The sequence below is a fragment of the Mesoplodon mirus genome (genome assembly GCF_964341445.2).
Source record: "Mesoplodon mirus genome assembly, chromosome: 11".
NCBI classification, from domain to species: Eukaryota; Metazoa; Chordata; class Mammalia; order Artiodactyla; family Ziphiidae; genus Mesoplodon; species Mesoplodon mirus.
Window position 1 is genome coordinate 67,354,540 of NC_138987.1, and position 12,207 is coordinate 67,366,746.

The following is a 12,207-nucleotide window of genomic DNA, read 5'->3' on the forward strand; positions in this document are numbered from 1 at the left end:
TAAAATTAAGGTTTAAAACAGATCAGCAGCTCAGATTCATATGAGCAGACTAGAACTTTGCTGCAAGAGGATGACTTAGCTATTCTGCCACCTATTTGTTTTTAAGGCTAGAACTCTGAGAACTCCCTGGCAGTCCAGTGGTTAGGGCTCCACGCTTCCACTGTAGGCGGCACGGGTTCGATCTCTGGTCCAGGAACTAAGATCCCGCAGGCTGCAAGGCGTGGCCAAAAAAAAGTCTAGAACTCCATTCTTTGAAGTAAAAGTGCTTGTCACAGGAAGAATTTCAAGTTTAAGAGATTTGTTAGAAGAACTAATATCGTAAATATACGTTATGTATTAGAAATTAAACGTAATTTTGAAAGAATCATAACATTGTAGCAGTTATTTTCTAATTAGACTTGCTGTGGTTTGTCTTCAAAGACAAATCCAATTTTTTTTTTAAATTTATTTATTTTTGGCTGTGTTGGGTCTTCGTTGCTGTGTGCGGGCTTTCTCTAGTTGCAGCGATCGGGGCTACCCTTTGTTGTGGTGTGCAGGCTTCTCATTGCGGTGGCTTCTCTTGTTGCAGAGCGCAGGCTCTAGGAGCACGGGCTTCAGTAGTTGTGGCATGCGGCCTCAGTAGTTGTGGCTTGTGGGCTGTAGAGCACAGGCTCAGTAGTTGTGGTGCACAGGCTCAGTTGCTCTGTGGCATGTGGGATCTTCCCAGACCAGGGCTCGAACCCGTGTCCCCTGCATTGGCAGGCAGATTCTTAACCACTACACCACCAGGGAAGCCCGACAAATCCAATTTTAATACAAATTTAGAAGATGTTAATTCTCATCTGTACAGTCAAGAAATATTTAACAAACCCCAGGTAAAAAGCAATTCAAAGTGCCTTCATTATTGTAGTAAATCCAACTTTTAAATGAAATCAGGTAAATATTGGCATATAATAAAAATTTATTTTTTATACTGAGTCCCAATCAGTGATTTTTTTTTTTCAGGTAACAACGAGACATAAAGTACTTATTATGGAATTTTGTCCATGTGGAAGTTTATACACTGTTTTAGAAGAACCATGTAATGCCTATGGACTACCAGAGTCTGAATTTTTAATTGTTTTGCGAGATGTGGGTATGTTTGTTTATTTATATGATTATATATGTGTGTATATATAACTTAATGACATAAGAATTTTTAAAAATAAATTTCTTACATTCAAAGCCAAAGACCTTTATGCAGTGCTTTCTTAGATATGACACCAAAAGCGCAAGTACAAAAAGAAAAAAATATAGATAAGTTTCATCAACATTAAAAACTTTTGTGTTTCAAAGGACAACATCAAGTAAATAGACAACCCATAAAATGAGAGAAAATATTTGCAAACCGTACGTCTGATGAGGAATTTTTATCCCAACAACTCAACAGTAAAAAGACAACCCAATTTAAAAATGGGCAAAGGATTTGATAGACATTTCTCCAAACAAGATAAACAAATGGCCAGCAAGTGTATAAAAAGGTCATTAGTCGTTAGAGAAATACCAGTCAAAACAATTAAGAGCTGCCACTATACACCCACTAGGATGGCTAAAATCAAGAAGACAAAACAGAACCAAGTGTTGGCGAGGCTGTGGAGAAATTGAACCCCTCATATACCATTGGTGGTGGTGTAAAAATGTGCAGCCTCTTTGGACAACAGTCTGACAGTTCCTCAAAAGGTTAAACAGAATTACCATATGACTTAGCAATTCTGCTAGTAGGTATTTATCTAAAAGAATTTAAAATCCACACAAAAACTTTTACACCAGTATTTATAATAACAAAAAAAATGGAAGTAGCCCAGTATCCATCGACTGATAAATAGGTAAACAAAATGTGGTATATCCATACAATGGAATATTATTTGTTCATTACAAGAGTGAAGTAGTGATACATGCTATAATACGGATATAACTTGAAAAATGCTTAGTGAAAAATGCCAGACACAAAAGGCCACAATATCTGTATGATTCCATTTACGTGAAATGTCTGGAATAGGCAGATCCATAGAGACAGAAAGCAGAGTAATGGTGGTCAGGGCCTCGAGGGGAAGCTGGAGTCAAGGAGTGACTGCTAATAGACGTGGTGTCCTTTTTGGCATAATGGAATTGTTCTGAAATGGGTGGTGGTGGTTGTACACTCTGTGAGTCTTAACTACTTTAGAAAATGAGTTTTATGATACGTAAATTTTATCTCAACAAAGCTGTTATTAAAAAATATATATGGCAACCAAAGGGAATAATACCTTCTTGGAAAGAAATGAATCAATATTTGAAGACTAGGAAAAGCCCAGTGATAAAGTATGAGGTTAGTGGGAATTCTTGAACTTGACACTGGAAGCAGTAGAGACTACTTAGGTGAGGGTAAAATGAAAAAGAAGCAATATATGCTACAGCCTAGTAAATCAAATAGAAGTTCTAGACTGATGCCTTCCTAAGTATACTGGTAGTCCTGAGCTTTCATAATTGAATGTTGATACCCCTAAACTTATTTTTATATGTCATGCTTGGACATGCATCTATCAGCTGTCAAACAAATGTTTCAGACTATCACTCTGTGACATTGCATGTCAGTTAGCCCAAACAGCTTAATTTCAGCAATTTTGCCACCTTTGCCCTTAAAAAAAAGAAAAAAAAGAAAATGGCATTTTTAGAAGAGCGCTAAGCATATGAGAAATATATTTTTGTAGAAACAAGTCTGACACTTTGCCTCCTATTACTTTTTTTTTTTACTATATTATGTATTGAGTCCAGTTTACTCTTCTGTGGAATTTTTTTCCCAAGGTAAAAATAAAATTGTGGTGAAAGATTATCTTTCTTGGGAATCTTCATTCTTAAGTTTAGGCAGATGGCCCACAGGTATACAACCAAAAGTAATTCTGGAGGTCATAGGCTTAAGACTGTTGTGTTCCATTTTCTTGATAGTGTTTAAGAGAGATTGGACTCTTCCTTAGACCATATTGGTCCTTATCATTCTAAAACTCCTCATTACTCAAACATGAAATACAAAATATAAGTATAATCTGTTACTTCTTTGATTAAAATGACTTTGGACCAACTTATGTAAAAACATACACCGAGTGAAAATGAATTAATGTTAATTAGTGAGTCTGATGCACACATACATATGCATAGATACCTACATTATGATTTCCTGTGTTTTATATTTATTGTTGAAGTGGGTGGAATGAATCATCTCCGAGAAAATGGCATAGTTCACCGTGATATTAAGCCAGGAAATATCATGCGTGTAATAGGGGAAGATGGACAGTCTGTGTACAAACTCACAGATTTTGGTGCAGCTAGAGAATTAGAAGATGATGAGCAGTTTGTTTCTCTGTATGGCACAGAAGAATATTTGGTAAGTCACGTATCACTAATAATTTTATTTAAAGAAGTTGGATATATTGTAAATATGGGTAATTGGTCAGCCAGTTTACTATGAAATGTCAACTTTTATGGCAAAAATTAAATTTTCTATTCTAATGAATATGGTTTGTAATGAGGTATTAAATATCGGTTTCTCAGGGGGTTATTTTATGTTAAAAATTCTGACAAGTTTTATAATAATCTTAAATAATTTTACTAATGTTATTCATCTATATTAAAAGAAAGAACTGTCTGTACGCTCCAGAAACATCTAACTAGTAAAGGCTTCCTTATTTGGATCAGAGCAGTTAATACGTTACAAGCTTGTTATAGTACTCTTCCCTGTAGAGGAAACTTCATTATAATTCTGAAGCAGAAGATTCTCTTCAGGGAGGTTGGTTATTGAAAGATGAAAAGAATAGTTGTTAGAAACACACACATAAAATTAAATGCCTCTAAAAGATCTAATTTGAAATGCTAGAAAAGCTCTGTGGTTGAAACAGATTATGTAGGTGTGTGTGTGAAGTTAGTAAACATTTGAAATGCTTAAGAAAAGACACTGAAAAATAAGTATATTTAACATGTAATCAGGCAGTTTATAATATACAGCTATCACTAATTGCTCATGGCTCTGGGTTTTGTTTTAAAAGTCTTAGAGGACTTCCCTGGTGGCGCAGTGGTTGAGAGTCCGCCTGCCGATGCAGGGGACACGGGTTCGTGCCCCGGTCTGGGAAGATCCCACATGCCACGGAGTGGCTGGGCCCGTGAGCCATGGCCGCTGAGCCTGCGCGTCCGGAGCCTGTGCTCTGCGACGGGAGAGGCCACAACAGTGAGAGGCCCGTGTACTGCAAAAAAAAAAAAAAAGTCTTAGAATCTGTGACTTTTTTCCAACTGGATTCTGCCATTGTAATCTTATAACATGAATAAAGTCTGCCTGGCCCCATAGCTTTATTCAGATTATACTAAGTCTGGCATGAATTAAGATGTCTTGTTCTATCAATATATATCCACAAATCTATTATATTTTGATAGTCTTTATTAAGAATACCTAAAAATGGATTACATTCATCCAACAGATATTTAGGTACCAGGCACTGTTCTAGGAACTGGGACTTCTGTGGTGAACCAAATGTACATGATTTCTGCTCTTATGGAACCCACAATCTAGTGAGGACAATAGAGAAGTAAATAAGGTAAATTCAGATAATTAAAGTGTTGGAAAGACAATAAGGTAATAAAATAGTGACTAGCAGGAGAAAGATAGCTGGGGGAAGCCTCCTTTCAGTCCTAAGTGAACTGACATTTAAATGATAAAAAGAAGCAAGCCATGCAGAGATTTGGGGGAAAAGCATTACAAGCAACTGCAAAGGCCTAGAAACAAGAATGACCTTGGATGTTTGAGAAACGGAAAGGATGACAGAATAGCTGCAGTTTAGTGAGTGAAGAGGCAGGTGGTAGGAGTTGGAATTGGAGAAGTAAGCAGAAGGCAGCCAGAGCATACAGGCTAGTGGTTTCTACCATGTATGATCGCCCCCTTTTTATAATAAATGTTTTACAATGTTCTTTTCAGTATCTTAAAATGAAATTCTTAGATAATATAATCACCTGCATACCTAATTAAAAGAATAACATAGTATCTTAATAATAATATAAAGGAAAATATAATAAAATCATAGTTAATATGTAAAAGTTTAGCAACACCTTCACTAGCAGAAAACTTAAGTAATCAGACGCTTTCACCTGTATGTAATATCACCTCCAGTGCACGTGCAGTGATAACTTGTATATGGTATTGGTGAGTCACATATCACAGGTGTTGTGTTGTCACTGACATGATTTTCCAAAGCAGTGAATAATTCTTGATAAAGTTTCTAACTAAACAAAGTAGATTTACATGTGCTGCATTCCTGTAGCTACAAAAATACTTTGTTTACTTTATGTACAAAAATACATTGTTTATATATAAAACAAACAGATCATTATAAACCTCCTTCCTGCACAAATATCAGGCAAGATATTCAAAAGTCATGCAGGGTGTCAGAAGCTTATTTTTCAGAACTGTTTCATATTTGACAGGATGTCTCTCATCTCTGGTCTCTGCCCACTAAATACCAGTAGCCCTTCCCAGTTACTGTGATAACCAAAAAAACCAAACAGCAGTACAGTACCAGCGTTCATGAGGTTGATCCCTATTACCAACTGTCAGTCTCTCACATATTCTCCTAGGACCACAGGTTAGCTTTTGCCTCTAACAGACTTTTAAAATGGAAAGAACAAAACATTTAAACATTATTTAAATTATTAAATAAATTTACTCCAAGTCCATGCTGTTCTCTTGGCTAAAATTTTACTCTGATCTATTTTTCCTATTTCAGATTATGCCCAGCCCTGTTTTCTAATACAGTACACCACAGTTATAAAATGAGACACATAATGGCCTGAAGCTCAGCAATCTAGAAATATTTATGTATTTAAATGAAAACTTTTCTCATTTTGGAATTCCCAGACCAGATGTTGAATCTTCTCCTTTTTGTGTGTTAAAGACCAAAGGAAACACCAGCATTTTTTCTTCTGTCATTTTTAATATGATGGCTATCTTAATAATATCTGAGAACTTGCAGTAGGTTTGTCCTTATGCTCCTATCTCAGATGCAGACGCCCAGGCCCAGTAATACTGATCCCTACACAAATACAAGTAGCACATTTGAGAGAGAGCCACTGGGCACAGATACGTCAGACCAGCATGTGTCAGGCCATGATCAGTCCGTCACTGCCCAGGGAAGGCCTTCCAGCTGTACCAATTAGGCAGTGTATTATTGCACTGTTTGAGGAGGTCCCCCTTTGTCTCCTTCTAGAATCGCTGTATCTCCTCTTCCCAGGTTGGCGGCCTCATGTTCCAGAAGATATCAGGCATGTCCAGGTACTCTTGGCCTCTTCACAGCACCTTGATACACTAAGTACTGGCTGCTGGGTCAGAGGTCTGGCCAGCGCTTCTTTGGACAGTAGTTGCTTCAGGTGCTCTGCCACAGAACCAGCAAGACCACTCAGCCCCCGTGTGTCTGGTAGGCATGTTGGGACACTCACTTAAGCTCCTCATGCTTATCGCCTCTTCTGATTTCTCATTAAAATGTATTTCCCAAAAGAGTCCCACCCATCCCCCCCCCAAATAATAATCCAGAGCTTGTGACCCTTTGAGAGTCAGATTCATAAACTGCATCATTTAGAAACACCCTCCCAGCAGTGTTATCTGCATGGGTTCCCAGTCCCTTGGGTCACTGCCAAATACCACAATGTCATAAGGCATTGTTTTCATTTGGCATCATTTGGGAGATGACTACTTTGGTCGAGAGTACACTCTTGTAGCTTTATCTTGGAAAAATCTTCAAGTTCCAGCATATAACTAACATAAAGACAAATGTCACGAGGCTAAGCATGTATGACCTCTGGTTGTCCTCTGCAGAGCTTAATGTCCATCACAGTCTCTGTCTGGATCTGTAAGCTCCTAAGCCATGCCCTATAAGTTCCACCTGTTCTCCACAACTGTATCATAGTGTCTTCTGTGCTTACATGTGTTTAACATCAGACCAGCTACTTGTCTCAGTTGCTGTATCCCCCAGTGTACCTAGTCAGGCTAGTCCTCTGAATGAATTCTAGAAAATTAAATTTTCATCTCAGAGCCCATATAACTTGCTCAGCTGGATTGCATGTGAGAGATGAGGGAGAGGAGTCAAGGCTGCCTGATATGTTTTGGGTATGAGCGACTGGGTAGATGATGGTACCATTTACTTAAAGGATAAAGATTAGAAGGAAACAAGTTTGAGTCGGAAGACCAAGGATCTATTTTGGATACCTTAAATTTAAGCTACCTTTTAGACATTCAAGAAAACAGTAGGATATATGAATCCAGAGCCCAGGACAAGAGATAGTTTGGGGAGTTAAAGGATATAGGTAATGTTTAATGCCATAGGCTTGAGTGGGAGATGAGGAAATAAGGCAGTTGTGAGTGTGGACAGCTATTTTGAGTTTTGCTATGGAGGGAAGCAGAGATTTGGGTGATAGCTATAAGGGGATGTAGGGTCTATTTAGGGTTGTTTTTTTTAATGGGAGATATTAAAGCATGTGTGTAAGCTGAAAGGAATGATACATTCGAAGGGAAATCGATGCATAAAATAAAAGTGGTAGTTACAGGAATTGATTTCTGGAATTGGTGAGATGATATGATGGGCCCCACAACACAGATGGAAAAGTTAGCCTTTGATAGGAGCAGTTCCATTATAACTGGAAAGTAGGCTTAGCTCTGGACACAGATTCAGGTAGGTTGGTATTTGGTAACAGACAAAAGGGAGAGTTGATCTCTGATTTCTTCCATTTCCTCATTGAATTATGAAATGAGGTCATGAAAATTGAGGGTCGAAGGAGATGGTGCTGGAGGTTTGAGGAGAACGGGCAAGATGTGAAATAGTCTCTTCAGATTGGGAAAGTGAAATAATTAGGAAAATATAATAGAATTTCCAGGCATTATTGAATACCTATTTTTGTGTAATGTATTATCATAGAACACAAGTTAGTAGCCTTTTCTTTTCTTTTTAAAGCATCCTGATATGTATGAGAGAGCAGTGCTGAGAAAAGATCATCAGAAGAAATATGGAGCGACTGTTGATCTTTGGAGCATTGGGGTAACATTTTACCATGCAGCTACTGGATCACTGCCATTTAGACCGTTTGAAGGGCCACGTAGGAATAAGGAAGTGATGTAAGTGGTTTCTCCGTCTAAAATTAGAAATAATTTTTTAAATGTATCTCTATCTTATTTTGTTTCATCATGTTAGAGGGGTACGCTACTGAAAATTGATCTAGCCATCATTTCTGATATTTTAAGCTATTTGGTTTGTGTTTTTTTTTAAATAAGAATGCAGCCTTATCAAGGTGTATAGGCATACTATTTCATACCATGTTTAACTATCTTATGTACAAAGCATAAATGGCATCCAGTCTTTGATCCATATTAAAAATATACTGCTTTCTGGAGTTTATTTCAACGCACTGTATATTTAGTTTTCTGTGTCCTTATCAGGCTTTTTCCTCCATGTAACCAAAAAAAAAAAAAAAATAGAACTTCTGTGGAGTACTAGAACCATTACTGGATCAAAAAGAAATAACGGTTCTTACCCTGAACTGACCTGATTTCTTTAACCATTTCAAAAATAACGTTTAATGTAATATTACATTTTTTTCGTGTTGCAGTTTCAGTCCAAAGCCTGATGGCATTTTACTAGTACATTATACATTTATGTACTGACATAATTATTAGGAAATAATTACTGTGTACAAAGTCACTACTGTAAACCAAATAATGCAAGAAAAGAGGGATGGATTTTTAGATGTGAAATCTATTATAAAATTCATCCATACATTGGCCACACTTCTTTTTATTTTAAAAGAAATTAGTGAATGACCTTGCCTCATGAGAAACTGCCAACCTATGTACACATAAAACTATGAGGTTATGATTGTTTGGTTTAGTGAAGTAACTCACTTGACAGCCTAACATGTTCAACCATTCTTTTAGATCTTAACATTTCTCTCAGAGCTTTATATGTTCGACCCTGCCCTTTATAAGCAAACAGGATAAAGCAATAATCACAACTGTAAAAATACAATCTTTTATCCAATCTCAGAAAATTAGGAGGAGCATATTTTCTCTTTTGTTTGTTTGCGGAAGTAAACCAGTTCAGCTGGTAATGATGACTTTTGCTAAAACCTGGGTATCTAAATGTTTTCCAGCAAGGAGAGTGTACAAATTCATGGGAAGAAGTTATCCATTACTGTACTGATGATTTTGGTACAGCATCATCTTGAGACTGCTTTACAGCAGTGTCCTTTTTATAAAATCTCTTCATTAATGAAGGCTAAGAGTCAGTTTCTGTTTTTCCTCATTAAACATAAAGTGTATCCAACAGTTAATCATGTTTTTATTGTCATAGGTGTTTTAAAGCAGTATCAGTATGTCTTGCTGCCCTAAAAATGGATTAAATAAAAGTGTGATGCTCCCTAATAAAGGAAACATGACTTATAAGCAACTAGGAATACCTGATGATTTTATCTGACCACCATGTGGGCAGATAATACCATTAGAAGAATTTTTTTCTTTATTTGCACAGAAACTCAACTGTTTATGAATACTGATGCTAATGAATGTTCAGAAGCGCTTAAAGAAGTAATAAATGACCGTTTTACTTTACTATTGAGTGATGTATTCATCTCACATTATAGCCGTGTTGATCCCTCAGCATCTCATTTACATGTTAATAAATGTATTTGTATATGGATCTTAACAAAATTAGTTAAGTTTTTTCAAGAATTTATAAACGTTACCTTAATTAAGAATTCTGCCATTCATTCTATTCACTTCTCTTTTCTTGCATTAATCTCACATATCTCTGCTTATTTCTCCACAATCAGATGGTTCTCACGTGAATGCAACTTATTTTTCACATTAATTTCCTTCTTCTCTGAAAAATCTCTTAAGACAGAAATCCTGGCTGCCTCTACTGAAGAAGCAGCAAGCGGTCCAAATCAGTTATACTGGATTTTTCTACTGTTTTAAAGAATATATTAATTTGCTCAGGGCACATTTATGTAGACATTAAACAAACCCCAAAAATTATGCCAGAAACAATATTTATAAACTTATGTAAGATTCTGCTGTGTTATGATTTACATTTTCATCTGGAAGGCATGAACCTCGTTTTCCTCTCCTACTTCAAGGTTTTGTTTTGGAAAGTGCTGACACCTGAAAGGCTGCCTTGCCTCCATCATTATTAGTATTCTTTAGCTTCCCCATCCATCTCTTTCTTTAAGTCATCTTTATTTTTGTCACCTTCCTCGAGAAGCAGATTAAGTTTGACTTTTAATTTTGGTACACACATCTATTTCCTATATGTGTATATATGTTTTCAATATGCAAAATTTTTCTGTTACTGTGCTATGTGTAGTTTTATCTTTTTTTTTTTTTTTTTAAGAAAGCTATTGTTCATTCTCCAGTAATTTCATGGTCCAGTTGACTGTGCCTTTGGATAATATGGGGAAGAGGGATTAGATACTTTTTTTTATGGTCTAGAGACATTCTGTAACATAACTTTTTTTGTGTTTGCTCAATTTTTTCAGATGGAAAAATTAATATTTTTGTTGTGAACATCAAGATGCTGTTTTATGGCGCTCTGAGAGCCCAAATGAAAATTAATTATGGCATAAGTAAAATAATCGTACAGCCACTATTCTACTTCAGTCAGTCAGATTCAAAGTATTTTGATTGTTTTATGGATCCTGTGAACATCAATCACAAAGTTTCGTCTAGTAGATAATTGTAGGTGCAACTGAGGAAATATTTTTGCAAAGCCCATTGATAGGCTATGCAGTAACAAACTACTTATTTTAATCTGTTTTTATTCCCCCCAAGGTATAAAATAATTACTGGAAAGCCTTCTGGTGCAATATCTGGGGTACAGAAAGCAGAAAATGGACCAATTGACTGGAGTGGAGACATGCCTGTTTCTTGTAGTCTTTCTCGGTAAGTATAGTGTACCCAGTTCTCTTTTGCACTGTGGTGTTTGGAATCTTTGTTGACTAAAGTCACAAATACTTAAGTGTAGTTTTGTTTTGTTTAATGTTTCAGTAGATGTTATTAAACCATATGCCTTGATTCGTGATTTTCATCTTGGCAATATAAAGATTGATTTGGGTCTATGTAAATAATTTTGCCAGATCTCTTTTAGGACATAGAGCGTACATACTTTTTTTTTTTTTTTTTTTTTTTTGTGTGGTATGCGGGCCTCTCACTGTTGTGGCCTCTCCCGTTGCGGAGCGCAGGCCCAGCGGCCATGGCTCACGGGCCCAGCCGCTCCACGGCATGTGGGATCCTCCCGGACCGGGGCACGAACCCGTGTCCCCTGCATCATCCGGCGGACTCTCAACCACTGCGCCACCAGGGAGGCCCGTACATACATTTTTGAGATTGCTAATCACTGGTCTTGGAATTGTGTGCCATGTGGGGATACTGCTACGGACCTTGGTATCTCCTGTGCTGACCTTCATAATGGCATAGCACAAATAGTGGCACAGATAGGATAACCAGAGTTCTAAACAACACACACCCGAGAGGTCTGCTATTACCCTCGGTTTCAAAAAGTAATCATATCGTTCGAAAGGTGAGAAATAACAGTTTTCGGGGCTTCCCTGGTGGCGCAGTGGTTAAGAATCCACCTGCCAGTGCAGGGGACACGGGTTTGAGCCCCGGTCTGGGAAGATCCACATGCTGCGGAACAACTAAGCCCACGCGCCACCACTACTGAAACCCGTGCACCTAGAGCCCATGCTCCACAACAAGAGAAGCCACCGCAATGAGAAGCCCGTGCACTGCAACGAAGAGTAGCCCCCGCTCGCCGCAGTTAGAGAAAGCCCGCACACAGCAACAAAGACCCAACGCAGCCATAAATTAATTAATTGATTAATTAATTAAATTTTAAAAAAAAGAAAGAAATTAACAGTTTTCTACCACTTTTTCCAGCATTTCAGATGTTCATATAGGTCTTACTTATGGCAGCCAGAACTCAAATTATATATGAATCCTGTTACCACAAAGAGAGATTTACGGTAAAAGAAATTAAAAGTAGAGAGTAAATTTGTTTTTTCTGTTGCTATATCTTTTCTTTTTGAAGTATATTTGATTTACAAAGTTGTGTTAATTTGAGAGTAAATTATTAGATTTTACTCTAGAAATAAAGCCAAGACACTCATCAATATTTAGAATTTGTAATTACT

At 37.1% G+C, this 12,207-nt stretch overlaps 1 protein-coding gene across 3 annotated transcripts in view; it reads left to right on the forward strand.

Annotated features, from left to right (window-relative positions):
* The window catches only part of TBK1 (TANK binding kinase 1), a 40,800-nt gene that overhangs the window by 9,247 nt on the left and 19,346 nt on the right, over positions 1–12,207 (forward strand). For 2 of the 3 annotated variants that reach the window (XM_082636921.1, XM_082636922.1), the window contains 4 exons: positions 985–1,114; positions 3,198–3,379; positions 7,980–8,140; positions 10,847–10,957. In XM_082636921.1, coding sequence (XP_082493047.1) covers positions 985–1,114; positions 3,198–3,379; positions 7,980–8,140; positions 10,847–10,957 — 584 coding nt within the window. Of the gene's footprint in view, positions 1–984; positions 1,115–3,197; positions 3,380–6,115; positions 6,308–7,979; positions 8,141–10,846; positions 10,958–12,207 lie in introns of those variants that run through there. The other variant, XM_082636923.1, reaches the window with a different exon arrangement.